The sequence below is a fragment of the Python bivittatus genome, unplaced genomic scaffold (assembly GCF_059951505.1).
Source record: "Python bivittatus isolate LINGU-HERP-01145 unplaced genomic scaffold, Pbiv_v1 ctg000850_np1212, whole genome shotgun sequence".
Taxonomy (NCBI): domain Eukaryota; kingdom Metazoa; phylum Chordata; class Lepidosauria; order Squamata; family Pythonidae; genus Python; species Python bivittatus.
The window spans coordinates 64,673,714-64,688,673 of record NW_028277112.1 but is presented as its reverse complement, the minus strand read 5'-3'; the positions used below and the strand labels follow the sequence as shown (position 1 = coordinate 64,688,673).

Sequence of the window (14,960 nt, the reverse complement as noted above, 5' to 3'; positions counted from 1 at the left end):
ATAAATAGGTAAATGTTTTGCTGTGAGCAAGTCATATCCCACTTAATGGGTCACCATGGATCACTTTGGACTCTAGTGTTTGCTGGGGCAGATCAATTAGGGTATAACCTCTGCAACTACTATTTAGGATTCTTGTCAGCTTGTAGAGTGAAAGAATGAGGGTAGCTTGAAGAGATAACAGCTACCACATGCATACTCAATCCTTACCCCCTCAAATGATTAAGTTGACCAATACAGAATTAGCTCCTGTTATAGGGAGTGATCAATGATTCCTAGTGGATAGCAAGGAATAGCAAATCTATTAAAGTAAGCTTCCTTTAATCCAGGATAACTGCACAGTTGTAGGCTAAACCCAAGTAGTTATTGGAAAGGTGGTATTTTTGCAGCTCCAGACACATCTGAATGATACTGATTACTTGGACCAATTTCAGCTGGGCTTTTGTGCAGGATATGGTACTGAAACTATTTTGGCTACCTTGGTGGATAATTTGTACTAGAACCTGATGGTCATGGTCCCTGGTTGGTTCTCCTGAATCTTTTGACAGCTTTTGATACCATTGATCCTATATGGTATTCTAACATAGACCATGTGGTGGGATTGGGTTTAAGGACACTACAGGTAGTCCTCACTTACTGACGGTAATTGGGACCAGGAACTCTGTCACTGAGCGACGCAGTCATAAGTTGCGATGTCACATTACTGTGCCGACTTAACGATGGCAGTTCCAGCAGTCCCAGTCGCCATCGTTAGGCAAATCCCATTTGGTTACAGCATCCCATAGTTGTGGGATTGCCATTTGCGACCACCTACCAGCTTCCCCATTGACTTTGCTTGTCGGAAGCTGGCAGTGAAGGTCACAAATGGCAGTCACACGACCATGGGACACTGCAAAGCTGTAATCGTGAACCGGTTGCCAAGCATCTGAATCGTGATCCTATTACAACAGGGATGCTGCAACAGCTGCAACTACAAGGACCCATTGTAAGTACCCCTCGTCCAGCACTGTTGTAACTTCGACCAGTCACTGAGCGAGTGGATGTTAAATGAGGACTGCCTGTATTTTGTCTTGGTTCTGCTCCTTGTCAGATACTTGTCAGGCTGGGTCAAAGAGGCGATGTTGGTAGGCTGCTGTTAGCACATGGGCCACTGATCTCCAGTGTCCCACAGTCCGTCCTGTTCAGCACCTTCATGAAACCGCTGCACAGAGGAGCCTGCTGATGACGGGCAGTTCTCCTGCTCCTTGCTATCCATTCAGCAATCAGTACCTTCAGCGTTGCCTTCTTAATAATGGGTTGGATGAAGGAGGACAAACTGAGATTAAATCCAGCCAATACTGATGCACTGTTAAACAGAAAATTGGACCCAGGGACTGAAGTATGGCTTATTTTAAAAGAAGTTACACTTCCCCTAAAAGAGCAGGTTTGTAGTTTGGGAATGCTTTTTTATTCTTAGCTGTCATGGATTCCCAGTTGTCAACTCTGGGAAGTAGTGCTTTTTGAATTAAGGTATTTTTTTCTCTGACATTGCTTTTATTCCACTAAATATTTATTAAATATTAGCTAAATTTAGCAAATTCCCCATAATAGTACTGGATAGAGAGAGGGGCATTGCATCCTGCATACACACACTAATGCTGTATTAGAAATAAAAGTAATATGACAGTTTGATATCCCTTTTGCTAGCGAGGCCCCAGTGAATTAGATGTTTATCATACGTATACAGGTACAATAAAATATTTTTGTCCCAGAATTTCCACTTGATGGAGTGAGAATTTATGATTGCCAGCAGTTAGATTGCAGACTACTGATAAGGAGTTTTCCTGCAGTGACTGCACTTGCTTAGGAGATGTCACTTCTGTGCACATTTATGCACATACATATAAACTCCATCAGTTAAAAATCCAGCATCTGGAAGAGCAAGTTGAATAATATTAAACTTGCTGAATGAATATTCCTGAATGAACTGGTGATTTTTAAGAAGTGGTTAAAATATTTAATACATAGTCATATATACATATATCAGGTTGGGGTTCAGTTGAGGGAAAGTTGTTTTTTTTTTTTTTAAATACTTCCAAAATCCAGCAATGACTACTATAAAACCAGCTTCTGGTCTCTTCCAAGTGCATTCAAACCGTTACTACTTGTTTCTACCTGAACTAATATAGCTGCTTGTGGTTCCCATGGTGACTGGCAGCAGCACTAGATAATGGCATGTTCTGTTACAACTGCACACAAAAAACAGGCTGCTACCCTGGTATTTTTGGCTTGCACTCTGCAGTAATGCTGGATGGATATACTTTGTATATTGGATACACTGCTCTAGTGCAGTGGGAAGATTCACTTTGCAGGGAGACATTTTCTATGTTGCATGCTTCAACAGTTACGCAAAATACCCTGGGTTTTAGCCTTACAATAATTAGTAATGCAGTTTTGGATGACTTTATCTGCCAAGTTCTAGTTCTCCAGAAACATATTTTTGTGACAGCTTACTTCATCAAATGAATCATTGAGATAAAAACATTTATGCACACACTTAAAGTGTTCATGTGCGGGATGTGTGATATGATCCTTAAGTTAATTTAGATAAAGTAGAGCAACTCACTGGATGTATCTGATCTTTGCAATGTTTGAATGCTGTCTTTAATATCTACTAGCTATCTAAAATTTCACTGTTAGAAAAAATGAACAGTGAGGGGAACCTGTACCCAGATTAGTCTTCCCTTTTATCTTCAGCTCCTTTGCAGTGTTGCCATTTCATGTTACTTTTGCCCTCTGCTCTTTCAGTTGCATTGTTTTGTTCCCATACAAATCTTAGCCATGATTTAAAATTACAGCAGTGCTCTCAGGCAGTAAAAAAGTTTCACATTTTTTGGTGAACAGAATGTGATGCCTTTGCACTTGAATTTATGACTGAGTAATCAGTATCCCAAATATATGGACCAGCTTAAGTAATGAACTTAAACTCTGCTTGCACTGGTGGCTGTTCTGCTTCCTGAGAATTCTCCCTTGCTACTAATTGCCCTTTTTTAAAAAAATTGTGTACCACATACTTACTGTATTGGACTGTAAATGAATAAAACCGTTTCTGATGAAAGCTAAATACAGGTAGTCCTCGACTTATGACCATTCATTGAATGACGGTTCAAAGTTACGATGGTACTGGAAAAAGTGACCAACCACCGGTCCTCACACTTACAAGAGTCACAGCGTCCCTATGGTCATATGATCAAAATTTGGGTGCTTGGCAACCAGCATGTATTTATGATAGTTGCAGCATGATTGCCATTTGCAACCTTCCCAGGGGGCTTCTGACAAGCAAAGTCAATGAGGGAAGCCAAATTCGTTTAGCGACCATGTGATTCACTTAACAGCTGCAGCAAAGGTCATAAAATTGGGTGCAATTCACTTAATGACCGCATTGCTTAGCAACGGAAGTTCCAGTCCCAATTGTGGTCATAAGTCAAGGACTACCTCTGACTTCCTTAAGGAAGTTTTGCCCTTTCCCACCAAATCTTCTGTATTCTACAGCAACATTCTTCTTCCACACTGCTATCATTTTTTCTCCTCAAAGGCAGGATCCTCCTTAAGAGAGATTGCTAGGGAAGCCATGTATCCTGCTCTTTATGTATGGTGTGTTTCCCCACTGCATCTAGTACTCTCTACTTGAGTTAAACTTTTTATATAAAACAGAAAACCCAAACACCAACAAAAAGCAGCTATATTAAAAAAATAATAATAAATAGAAGTGCTTGTAAATCATCTATTCCTGGGTTTACAGTAACTTGCAGCCAGACTTGAAAATTAGAGAGCTATAATGATTTTTGAGTTAATGAGTTTTGGATGTTAATTGCTAAAGACAAATAGATGAACTTGGGGGGGGGAGGCTGTTAGTGTATAGGTAGCCCTGTGTTAACTATATATTGATCAGTCATTTAAAGAGGCTTGTAGGGTGCTTTGTGATTAGGAGAGCAGTAAGTATTACAGATGATGTGGAGCATATTTATGATTTTATGGAATACATTTAAATCAGCATGTTGGCTATATTCACACATGCTAAGCCATGGTTACCTTAGACATGATTCACTGAACTATAAATTAACCCTACTCTGTGGGCCACATTAACACACTAAGTTGCAGATTAGCCAATGACACTGTGGCCTATCATCACTGTTGGGGTGGCCAATTTTAATTTTTAAATAGGCATGGTAGAAGATGCATTCCTAACATCCCAGATTTTGGCAGCTGAGCTTTGAACATACAAAGTGATTGCATGCAAAGAGGTGAGACAGGATTGGAATACTTTCTTCTCTCACATTCACCCCTCCCCCAAAATTATATTAGCCTTGAAATAATGAATTTTGTTATCCATTCTCATTGAGACATTCAGTATCACTTTTTATGAGTTCTGTTTCTCAAACTTACACCTTAGAAGTTGTATCATTTCCCCCTCCCCATATTGAGTGTAAAGGAAAAGGGAAACGACTATTGTTACAGTTGCTTGTCAATAACTGAGTTGTAGAGCATCGATACCCAATTTTTAGTACAATTCTATTTACTGATCATTTTTATTCACAAATATGAAATCAGAATCCACTTTATTTGTAAGTTTCTAACTCTGTAATCAAGCTTGCATGGATATATAGCTGAGATAGGCTGATTCTATTAGAAAGAACGTGATTTCACAAAATTCCAGCAGTACCGTTTGTTCTTAATAAAATCACTTGTTAAATGAATGGATAGGTCTCCTGGTGTTTTTTGTTTTTGTTTTAAAAACCGTTTATTTAAAAGGCTGATTGGAACAAATTCCTCTCCGGGTTCACTGGGGCTTCGGCAAGGTATTAAAAGGGAAGTATTGTAGGCGAGTTCCCACACGCGTTACAATCCTGAGAAGGATTTCTTGAGCTGACAGCTTGAGATTTCGTCCCCCTTGTTTCCTATGGGGAGGCAAAATCAGGTTCATCGTATCCAGGCCGTCTTGAAGCATGTTTGACACACTCCCTTAACTCATCTTTTGCATTGAAGCTCCCGAAAATTATGTTGTCATAGTGTGTGTACAGATTTAGGGGGAGAGTGACTTAAGCAAAGGAGTTTGCCATCTGCTTCTCCCTTTCCCCTGGTGTGACATGAAACGCATCTTGAACATCCCATCGTTTCCCCATCCCAGCTTTGGATATAGAAAGTGAATTGTATGCTAAGGGGTGAAACAGGTTTGGGGCGCTTCGAGGTCTCCCGCCCCCTTCCCCCCAAATTCTGTGGCGGTGATCTGTCGCTGCTTGACACCGCGGTCGGGGGGTGTTTTAAAAGAGAGGCACATATTCTGATTTTTTTGTCTTAATTTCAACCAGTCAAGCAACAGCCCCTCCATTCAGCTCCAAGGCAGACTGCAGGCAGAGGCTTCTTCAAAGGAGCTGAGCGATTGATACCTCCACAAGCATTGGGAGCGGAGAAATGGAGGAAGCGTCGCAACAAATTGAAACTAAAGTATATTTATATATATTTCCCTAGATTCGACTCCGCCCTCTTAAAGGAGAAAGGCGTCGAAGGGATGGGCCACTCGGTCATCACGTGCGCAGGCGCCGCGAGCGGGAGTCTTTCCTAAAAGCAACAGCCTCCAGCGCGTGCAGGCTGTTAGGCCTACGTCACCGCGCTGACGTAAAGAAGACATTCTCTGGTGGGCTCCGCGTAACTGAGCTAAAACAAAGGAAGGAGTCCTCCGGTTGCTGGGGGGTGGGGGGCGGAGAGGAGGTGGAGCCGGAGGGCTCGCAGGCGATCAGGCTGGCTTGGCAACGGCGATTGGTAAGCTAGGAAGTCAATAGGCGTGACGTCACTGTTCCGCTGCCGGCTGAGTGGTAGGTGGAGGGCTTCCTTAGGGAGGGGGTGGGACCAGAGCATCATGGAGAGCGGCGGAGGTGGTGGGTTCTGGATGTTGGCGGCAACCGGGCAGGGGAAAGGCTCTGAGAACGTTGGTGGCGACGCGGTCGGGCGCTCATTGAGGGAGGCGGCGCGGTCGGGTTCTTTCTTGTGATGGGCGGATGGAGTCGCACTGATTATCCGGGAAGCCATTGCGGAGGGTGGTGTGGCAGACCCGGGCCTACTGGTGCAAGCGGTGGCAGCCGCCCCCGAACACAAGGAGACCCCCCGCAGCTCCCGTAAGGTACCGGCGCCTGGGTGGGGAAGGGGAGATCGGGGTTTGGTTTCTCGCGCCCCTTCCCCCGCCCCTCTTCCTTCCCCGCCGATGACAAATTGCCTCCAGAGCTGACAGGAAGGGAGGAGGGTCTCGTCTAGGAGGAGCTCCTCGCACCGCCCTGAGCGAAGCGTTCTCGCCCTGTGGGGTGCTGGGGTGCCTCAGAGGGTGCTAACGTTTGTTATTGTTTGGTGAGGGAAGTAATTAAATGCAGGCTGCAGACGACCATTACGGAACCTGTTAAAAGAGATGATCCCAGAAGGGTTGTGGAGGCGGTGTGGGCACGCATTGACACCCTCCACCCCGCCTTTTGAATGGCTGTAGGAATGTGCTGGGAGGCCTGTCCTTTGTGTCTCCCACCCTGCCTCAGCATCCCTTAATTCTCTGTTTCTTGGTGGAGGGGGGCAGTGCTGTATTTTCATGGGGCTGGAGAGGAGAAAGGCAGGTTCCTAACCAGTAGAACCTAAAACTAAAATGTTGATGGTGAAGAAAGAGGAGGGTGTCAAGAAAGACCATAACAACTAACTGAAACATCCATCATTGTACCACCTTCCCCCTTCAACACTTATTTACCATCAATTGTATGTAGCTACTGGTGTTGCTAAATATAACATGTACAAAGGGGACAGGAAACAGCACAGTGACTACTTTAAAAAAAAAGCTGACATGGGATAGTTCATTGAATCACACTTTCTAATGTTTGAGAGTTTGCTGTCTGTGATCTTATGTTCCATTTTTCCACATTAGTGCTTGTCTGTTCTAAAAGGATATGTTTGAAGAAAAGCGTGTGATATTTTGGTGCTTCCAAGCCATTCTCTTTCCATCCCTCAGGTTGAGGTTGCTATTGAATACTGTCCAAAAAACAACAACAGTGACCCATATGTAATATTGGGGGATTAATACACTACAGTACTTATATATTTGCTAATTTACAGCCCTGCCTTTTTAGTAGCAGTTTTAGTCAAGGTGCAAAAAGCATTTATATGTTGTTCTTCTGAAATAGGTGGAGTGGACAGAGAGAAAACATTGGAGGGGAGAGGAAAAAGTATTCAGTGAAGAATGAAAAGAAAGGTTGGTGTGACAGGAGTGTAAGGAATTGTATGATGGTGTCTACATGGATTATGGAAAAGCTATACAATTTCTTTAATTGCATACTTACCAGTTTTCCTGAAGACACATTGCATACTTATATAAATATTTATATAAAAGCTAAGTTACTTTTGAAAAGCTAGTCATGACTAGGTTAGATAGCACCCCATGTAGGTCAGATCTCAAGGATTTGCATTTGAAACCACTATCTTGTCTGTGTATTTTCACATTTGATATAAATTGTGCTTTTTATCATTTTCATTGACTAATGACAAATGTTCATGATATATATTCTCTCAATTATATATACTGCAATGCCTGTTTTTCAAAATGTTCTGAAGCGTGTCTGTCATATGATTCCAGAATGTGTTGTGGGTGCTTTCACAAAATGGATGCTGGGGAAATTGGTCCATTCACAAAATGGCTGTAATGGAGACATAATTAGTTCCCTCTTCCCCTCCTCCCTAAAAATCAGTTGCAGATCCCCTGTAGCCTCTTTAATCTATTATTTCTACTTTGGGGCAATCCCCCATTTTTATTTTCTAAGACAGCTTGTGCTGCCATTTTAGGAGGTAATATTTCCTTTGCAGTATGACAACTACTACTTTTTTCCCTTTTCCCCTTAAAATCAAGGCAGGAAACATGGTTTGTCCCCAAATATCTGCAAGCACTATTATTACCCAGGCAAATACCAAAGTTCTATATAGGTATTTACTGTCCAGGAAGTTTCCTGTACGTTCATATGATGACATTGGTTGGGGAAAAAGAAATATATGAGATACATAGTAACACTGGCTATTTATAAATGTTTATAAACTGTTCAGCTTCATAGAAGCCGTGGGTTGTGTTCTGTGGTATTTTTTTTCCCTTCACTTGTAGATTCTCTCCAGGCCAAGTTGCACAGGCTTTAAGCTCTCCTCAGAAGTTTAGAGGGGTGCGGGGGGGGGGGGGAGAAAGATTGGATGTATCCATTTGCATAAGTGTTGGATACATCCTAATTAAGAATCTGCAGGAAATTGTAGCTGAGGTTAGGGGTATTCCCATCTGTTAAGTATAATTATTAAATCTAATAATGTCATTGTTTTGAATTAAGTTTTATAGATGACAAGCCAGATTAGACCAATGCTCTTCATAAATATTAAGGAACTACCTCCTAGGTTTGGAAATATCATTTGCTTTTTAAACTTTTGTATCAGTAAACTGTCAGTTGCCATATGGTTGTCCCAAATTATCTAATATGATTTTTTTTTTAATCCTACTTAATTTTGCCAACATTGTTAGAAGTAGAATAAAATAAACAATTGTTGGAGCTAGTCCATTGTATCTGGAGATTGGCTGAGTTGACAGTGTGATGTGGAGTTGGAGAGATGCTGGCTCTGAAAATCCATCTAGGAAAGAGCCTAACTGGTCCAGCTTTGCTTTAAAATAATTCTAACTGGGTGCCTAATTTGAAACTTCTTTAAAAAATCAAGAAAAATTTGCTAAGAAAAATTGAAATCGATAGTCTAGTGTACTATTTTTTTTAATGTGCATATTAATAGGTAGTATAATTTGAACATTGGTTTATAAGTAAATACTGTCTTAATACAAATCAAGAGTATGAGTAGGCAGTGCACATGCCTGTAAAGTATAGATATACTTACATAGAAATGAACTGGGCAATTCTAAATGCTTACAGTAAGCACAATGCTTTATTTGATGCCTGAATACTAGGAATTTCCAAAGCAAAGCCATAATCAAGTGAGTAGAACAGTGGTTTATCGTAAGTAAGCACAATAATATAGCTAATTTTTACTGATTCCCTTTTGGGGATAAAACTCAGGCTTTGTTCTCTCATTTTAAAATTTGTAGGACTTAAATATTGATTAATATGTTCCAAACATCAATACAGTTTTCTTGACAGTTGCAAATATTAGTTAGTGTAGTTAGGGCTGTGCTTCATATTTAAAAAAATGACCTGAATTCAAACATTTTGAATGTTTCATATAGGGACAGTGGGAACTTCTAAGGAATCCCTTGCTTTGTTGTGTTTGTTTCTGGATTACAAAAATAGATGGGTTAATCCATGGTGAGAGCTAGTGACCATCCAGACTTAAGAAAAAGTACACAGGCTTTTAAAAAAAAAAAAAAAAAAGATTTCCCACAGCAAACAGTGGACAAAACAATTAGGCAAAGTTTGCAGTTTTTTTCGAAAAACAGAATTTAGGACAATATGTTAGCTATAAGCATTAATTTAATTCAGTAATCCAGACCATAAACAGATTAATTTATTATTCTCAATATACTTTTATATTAATATAGTTCTTTGATTGGTGACTTCACAAGTTTGCATAGTACAGTTTTTTGTGTAGTTGCACTGTCTACAAAGCTCAAAAACAAAATAGCAAAACTAGTATGCATATGGACAATCTACCTAGAAAGAAAATGAAACATAAACAGAACACATGGTGCAACAATGTTATATTACAACTTTTGACTGCTAGCTTCCTGTAGCAAAGTATTTAAAAATAATAAGCAAACTTATGTGCCAAGGAGATGTTAGTCTTTTTATCCCTAGAATGGTTCTAAATCTTGGAATAAGTTCTTGAACTGGCTCTAAACCCAGTTTTAAAAGATTAACTGTCTCTTGGTGGGATTGCAGCCTGGATCTGTGAGCCCTTCTATGGTTTATGCTTTTGCAATTGGCAGATAAGTAGTGTGTCAGTCTTCCCTGGCAATTCCATCGTGTTGATTCCACCTCTCTTTTTAAAAGTGCATAGTTATATTCTGCAAGGCATTTATGGATTATCTATTATAAGCACATTGTACAATACTTTTTAATGAGAATAAATTGTATATAGCTAGTGATTCTTGAAAATAATGCTATTTACTATCTCATCAACATTTGATATTTTGAGGGGAAAAACATTCTAAGGTCTGTTTTTAATGTTTGCTAAGAATTTTAAAAATAATTTGCATTAAAATGTTTGAGAAATAGTTTTGGTAGGCCCAAATAATTTTTTGCTATAATTTTTAAAATCAGTAGTGGAGCTCCATGAAGAATGCAGATACATTTGCAGCTTTGTGAAAAACTAGTTCGGTTGATGTTATAAGTGACTGAGATTTACAACTAGTTAATTTGAAAATGTCAGCTGAAATTAAACAGCATAGTGTGGGTATATGGCATATAAAAAGCTAACATCTTAATTCAGAAATGTACCATCCTGTGGAGCAGATACAGGAACCTGTGGTCTTCCACATGCTACATTCATGCTTTTGTGGCCCTTTCTGATGCATCTCTGTTTGGTCATTGCCACAGTGAAAATGTTTTGGATTAGCTGTGAAAGACTAGTTGCTCGCTTCATTCTCTTACTGCACAGCATAAGCTTCAGCTGGGTCAAGGGTTGGAAGACAAGGACATTGAGAAATTAGTTAACTCCAGAACTGAGAGATAAACCGACCAAATCCCGTATTTATAGCATTCAGAATTTCAAGATGTTGTGTTGGGGGAGGATTTATACAGGTTAATTAAGATAAGATAGGAAAAGCACAGGCATCTTACCAAAAACAAATTAGTAAACAAATATTTCCTAACCCACCTTTGATTGCTGCTCTTTCATTATGAGTTAACACCACTTTAAAAAAAATAGTCCAGAATCCTGCTCCCTGGAGAGAAAGAAACAATTCCCAAACATGAACACAGATCTCAGCTGCCAAGACCAACTTGCAAAGGAATGAAATACTGTGTGTTCAAGTCAGAACTAGGGAGGAATATATTCCTTTTCAACCAAGGTCTCTCTTCACTCACATGATTGGCCATGCTGGCTGGAACTGCTTGGATGGTTGCAGGTTTCCTATGCCTACTGTTATGCATACAGTACTATACAACCTCTTTGCAGTATAAACTATGTTTGGAGGAGTGGAGCAGGGAGAAAATTGGCACTGTTAAAGCTATACGCTTTGTTGACAGTAAAAGAATACATTTTCTTACATGCTTATTGACTTAAATTGATTTCCACATCCATCTGTATTTATCCTTTCTTAAGACTAAGGATCAGTTTTAATTTACTTACAAAAAATTAACTGCAGTTAATGAGAGGGGTAAGCAAGACAGAAAACCTTGGGAGGGTCGGCAGTTTATGCACCCATGGTATAGAGAGATAGAATCCAATTTATCTAGACCTCAGTTACCATTTGTAATAAATTGGGAATTAAGATGGCTTGATACAATTGACAACATTATAACATTATACAGTATAACATTTTCACATTTATTTTTATTCTAAGAGTTAGTAATTTTCTGATCAGATCACATGAAATACACATTATACTACACATAATAGTTCTATCACATTAAACTATAAGAGAGATGCAAGGTAGGCTTTGTGGCTTTCATAACTGGATTTTTAGTAACACCAGTTCGTACAATATTCCATATAATGGAATAATATACAGAAGTATTGTCGAAGGCTTTCACGGCTGGCATACGATGGCTGGTGTGGGTCTTCCGGGCTGTGTGGCCGTGTTCTTGAAGTTCTGTTTCCTAACGTTTCGCCAGCACCTGTGACCGGCATCTTCAGAGTGCAGGAGCACAGTTCTCTCTGTGCCCAGGGTGATGTGACCCTTTTTGTGGGTATTTATAGAGATCTGAGGGGGGGGAGGGGGGATTGGGGGTGTGTGGGGGGGTTGGGTTACACAAAAAGGGTCACATCACCCTGGGCACAGAGAGAACTGCTCCTGTCTGCTCCTGCACTCTGAAGATGCCGGTCACAGGTGCTGGCGAAACGTTAGGAAACAGAACTTCAGGAACATGGCCACACAGCCCGGAAGACCCACACCAGCCACAATATACAGAAGTATTATTTTAAATTGTGCTTGCCTTAAAAAAAATGAATTAGATGTTTGGTTCAATTTGTTTCCAGCAGCAGCAGCAAAAAAAAAAAAAAAAAATGCTGGGAAAGAGGGAAACAGGTAGAGAATACAATCTGATAATGTAGTGAGGTTTTCAAAGGTTGTTTGTTTGTTTGTTTTTAAGAGTTTTTATCAGTTCAGAGGTGGCATTGGATCACCTACAATACCACTTGTTGATGTCTGTGGAATCCCAAAATAAAGAATATTTCTAAATACTTCATGATTGCAGGCTTGTTGAAAAGCTCATAAGAACTTGAGAGAGGTATGGGAAAACTTGAAATACTGCAACATTTATTTTCATATTTTTGGAACTTGCAACATTATGCAGTACCACATAACCAGTCCCTGGTCCTTTTTTTTTTTTTAAACAAAGTAAGGTGGAATAAATGTTAAAAATGGTGGCAGAAGCTTTAATTGGGTAGGCTAGGGCAAAGTTAATGGAGGTTGGCTGTTTTGTTGTATTTCTGCTACCAAGCATGATTTATTGACCATATTTAAGTGATTGTCCTCTGAAGAGTCAATGCTCATGTAATGTGCTTCTAAGTCTTTCAGGCATCACAGTGTATCTTTACAAAGCTCTGTTATGAAAGGTTCACATACAAGAGGACAAAATATACTCCTTTCCTATTCCAATTGTAACTATTGTACTGCTTGCTTGAGAACACTTAGGTATAACTTGGATGTGCTCTGGTTGTATGGATTTCAACTCCCATTGTTCACAGCAGTGGCCTTGCTTTCTGGGAAGTTCTAGGAGCTGAAGTGTATCCAGATAGGAAAGGCTGCTCAAAAATAATGCTGTTTTCTTTTTAAGGATAACAAAGTGTGATCGAAATTTTATAAATACTTGATAATATTTACATTTATTTTCCAAGACAACTTCCTATTAGTGATTTGAGTTCTTGGGTAGGAAGATGAAACAACTTAAATAATTTGTTCAAATGTTCCAGTTCACTTCTATTTCATTGCACTTGAAACAATAATAATGAGCGATGTTAATTCATATGAAGAATTGGATATTTTACATGTATCTTAGGTAGGAGATTTTTGGCCATAGTAGCCCTGTGTGGATATAGTCATGCTAGGAAAGAATCTTCTTGCTTGTTCTCTTTTCCAGCATAGTTAGCTGGTGGCCCACCAAACAGCTAATCCTCTTCTGCAGTGTGATGAGAGATGCCTGGGATAAAAACACTGCACATTGACAATTAACAATCTCTGTTCAATGTTTGTGTTATTGTTTAGGTAGCTACTTTACCCAACCTGTTATGCCTATGTGTATGTATTTGATTTGATTAATACATTTGATCACAGTTCCAACTATGCAGACATACAAATGTTTCAAATTATTACCATTATATTTTAGAGTGGCAAAAACATGTCATGTTTTCTAATTGTATTGACAGTGTGTATTATTTTCAAAAGAAAAATAAGCCAGTTAATATTCAAGATGAGCAAAAGGGAAGTGATAATGTGTTTTTGCTCTGATGTATTTTCTGATGATGTAACTGTTTTGTGTTTATTAAGTCTTTGAGCAAATTGAGTTGGAACATTGGCAGTGACTTTGCTAACAAAATATTATCTTGACCAAGTAGAGTGTTCACTAGTGTTCAGGGAGCTGTTGAATTTGAGATACAGTGGAAGATAACCAGGGCAGCATGTGCAGTACTGGTTGAATATTTGTACTTTGAAGATAAACTGCAGTTGAAAAGCAAGATATACGTTACAAAGTTACTGTGCATTTTCCTGCAAAACTTTTCCTGAACCATCACAGGTTCTTTTTTTTTGCTCATGTTCACCATTACCCTTTCCTTTGTATTTTTTTCAGCTTTGTAATACCATAATATACTAATTCTCTGCTTGTGCTCAGTATGTGCCCTTTTTCAAGTGGTGCTCTTCCAGCTGGTCCTACTGTGATTGCAGTCTCCAGTAATAGCCAGTCACTATCTAGGTCAGGTGAGGACTAGGGATGTCAGATAGTTCAGAGCAGGTGTGCACACTACATCTGTTTGTGCTTCCTTAAAGGGATTGTATCTTTGGAGTCATATGCATTTGACTTAAGGAGGTATTGAGAGTGTACCCATATCTGCTCCAGAACACTTTGTCACATCCTGTTGGTACTTCTTTGAAAGCCTATGTGTGCTACATTAAGAAGAAAATATGTAAGTGATAGATTGGAGTTAACATAGAAGGCCAAAGCCTGGCTACATAACAAATTGTGTATCTAGTAAGTAGTGAGAGCATGTGTTGAGCTGGAACTCCATCTGGCTGCAGCTTCTTTAATAATTCACATGCCTAGAGCATATTGGCATGAAATTAATGCTTATGTGGACATATTTTTTTAAAAATAAGCAAACAGTAACTGTGCTGCCCCAGAGAACAAAGAGTAACCTTTACTCTAGCATAACAGATCTTTCTAAAATTGTTGTCACTCTTGTAACCAATTTTTTGCATAATTAGAAAAAAAATAATCTTTGCATAAGAAAAAAAAATATTGGAAGATGTGCCGTTATTCCTTCAGGGCACCAACACATATGTAGTCATTAGAACTGTTAAGTTTATAGTTAGGGCTGTCTACTGAGAACACATTTTATAGAACACATTGGGGTTGTGTGTAAAGGTGATGAATTCACCTAAACTCATACTGTTCTGTATTTTAATATTCATCTTATTTTATATTTCTGCATTCTATTTTATCTTATACTATTTTATCTCACTCCTTTATCTTGATTTTATCTTACCTTACCTCAACTGTATATCTTACCTTAGTGTATCTTATCTCATTTTATTGTATCTTATTGTG

General features: G+C 39.3%; 1 protein-coding gene across 7 annotated transcripts in view; it reads left to right on the top strand.

Annotated features, from left to right (window-relative positions):
* Positions 1–14,960, top strand: part of RNF38 (ring finger protein 38) — an 86,365-nt gene that overhangs the window by 52,125 nt on the left and 19,280 nt on the right. The window contains exons 1-2 of one of the 7 annotated variants that reach the window (XM_025164067.2): positions 5,926–6,154; positions 7,188–7,255. The exons of 2 other annotated variants lie outside the window; for them this stretch is intronic. In XM_025164067.2, coding sequence (XP_025019835.1) covers positions 7,244–7,255 — 12 coding nt within the window. In that variant the 5' untranslated portion in view covers positions 5,926–6,154; positions 7,188–7,243. 4 more of the 7 variants (XM_088130474.1, XM_025164068.2, XM_088130476.1 and 1 more) reach the window with 4 other exon arrangements.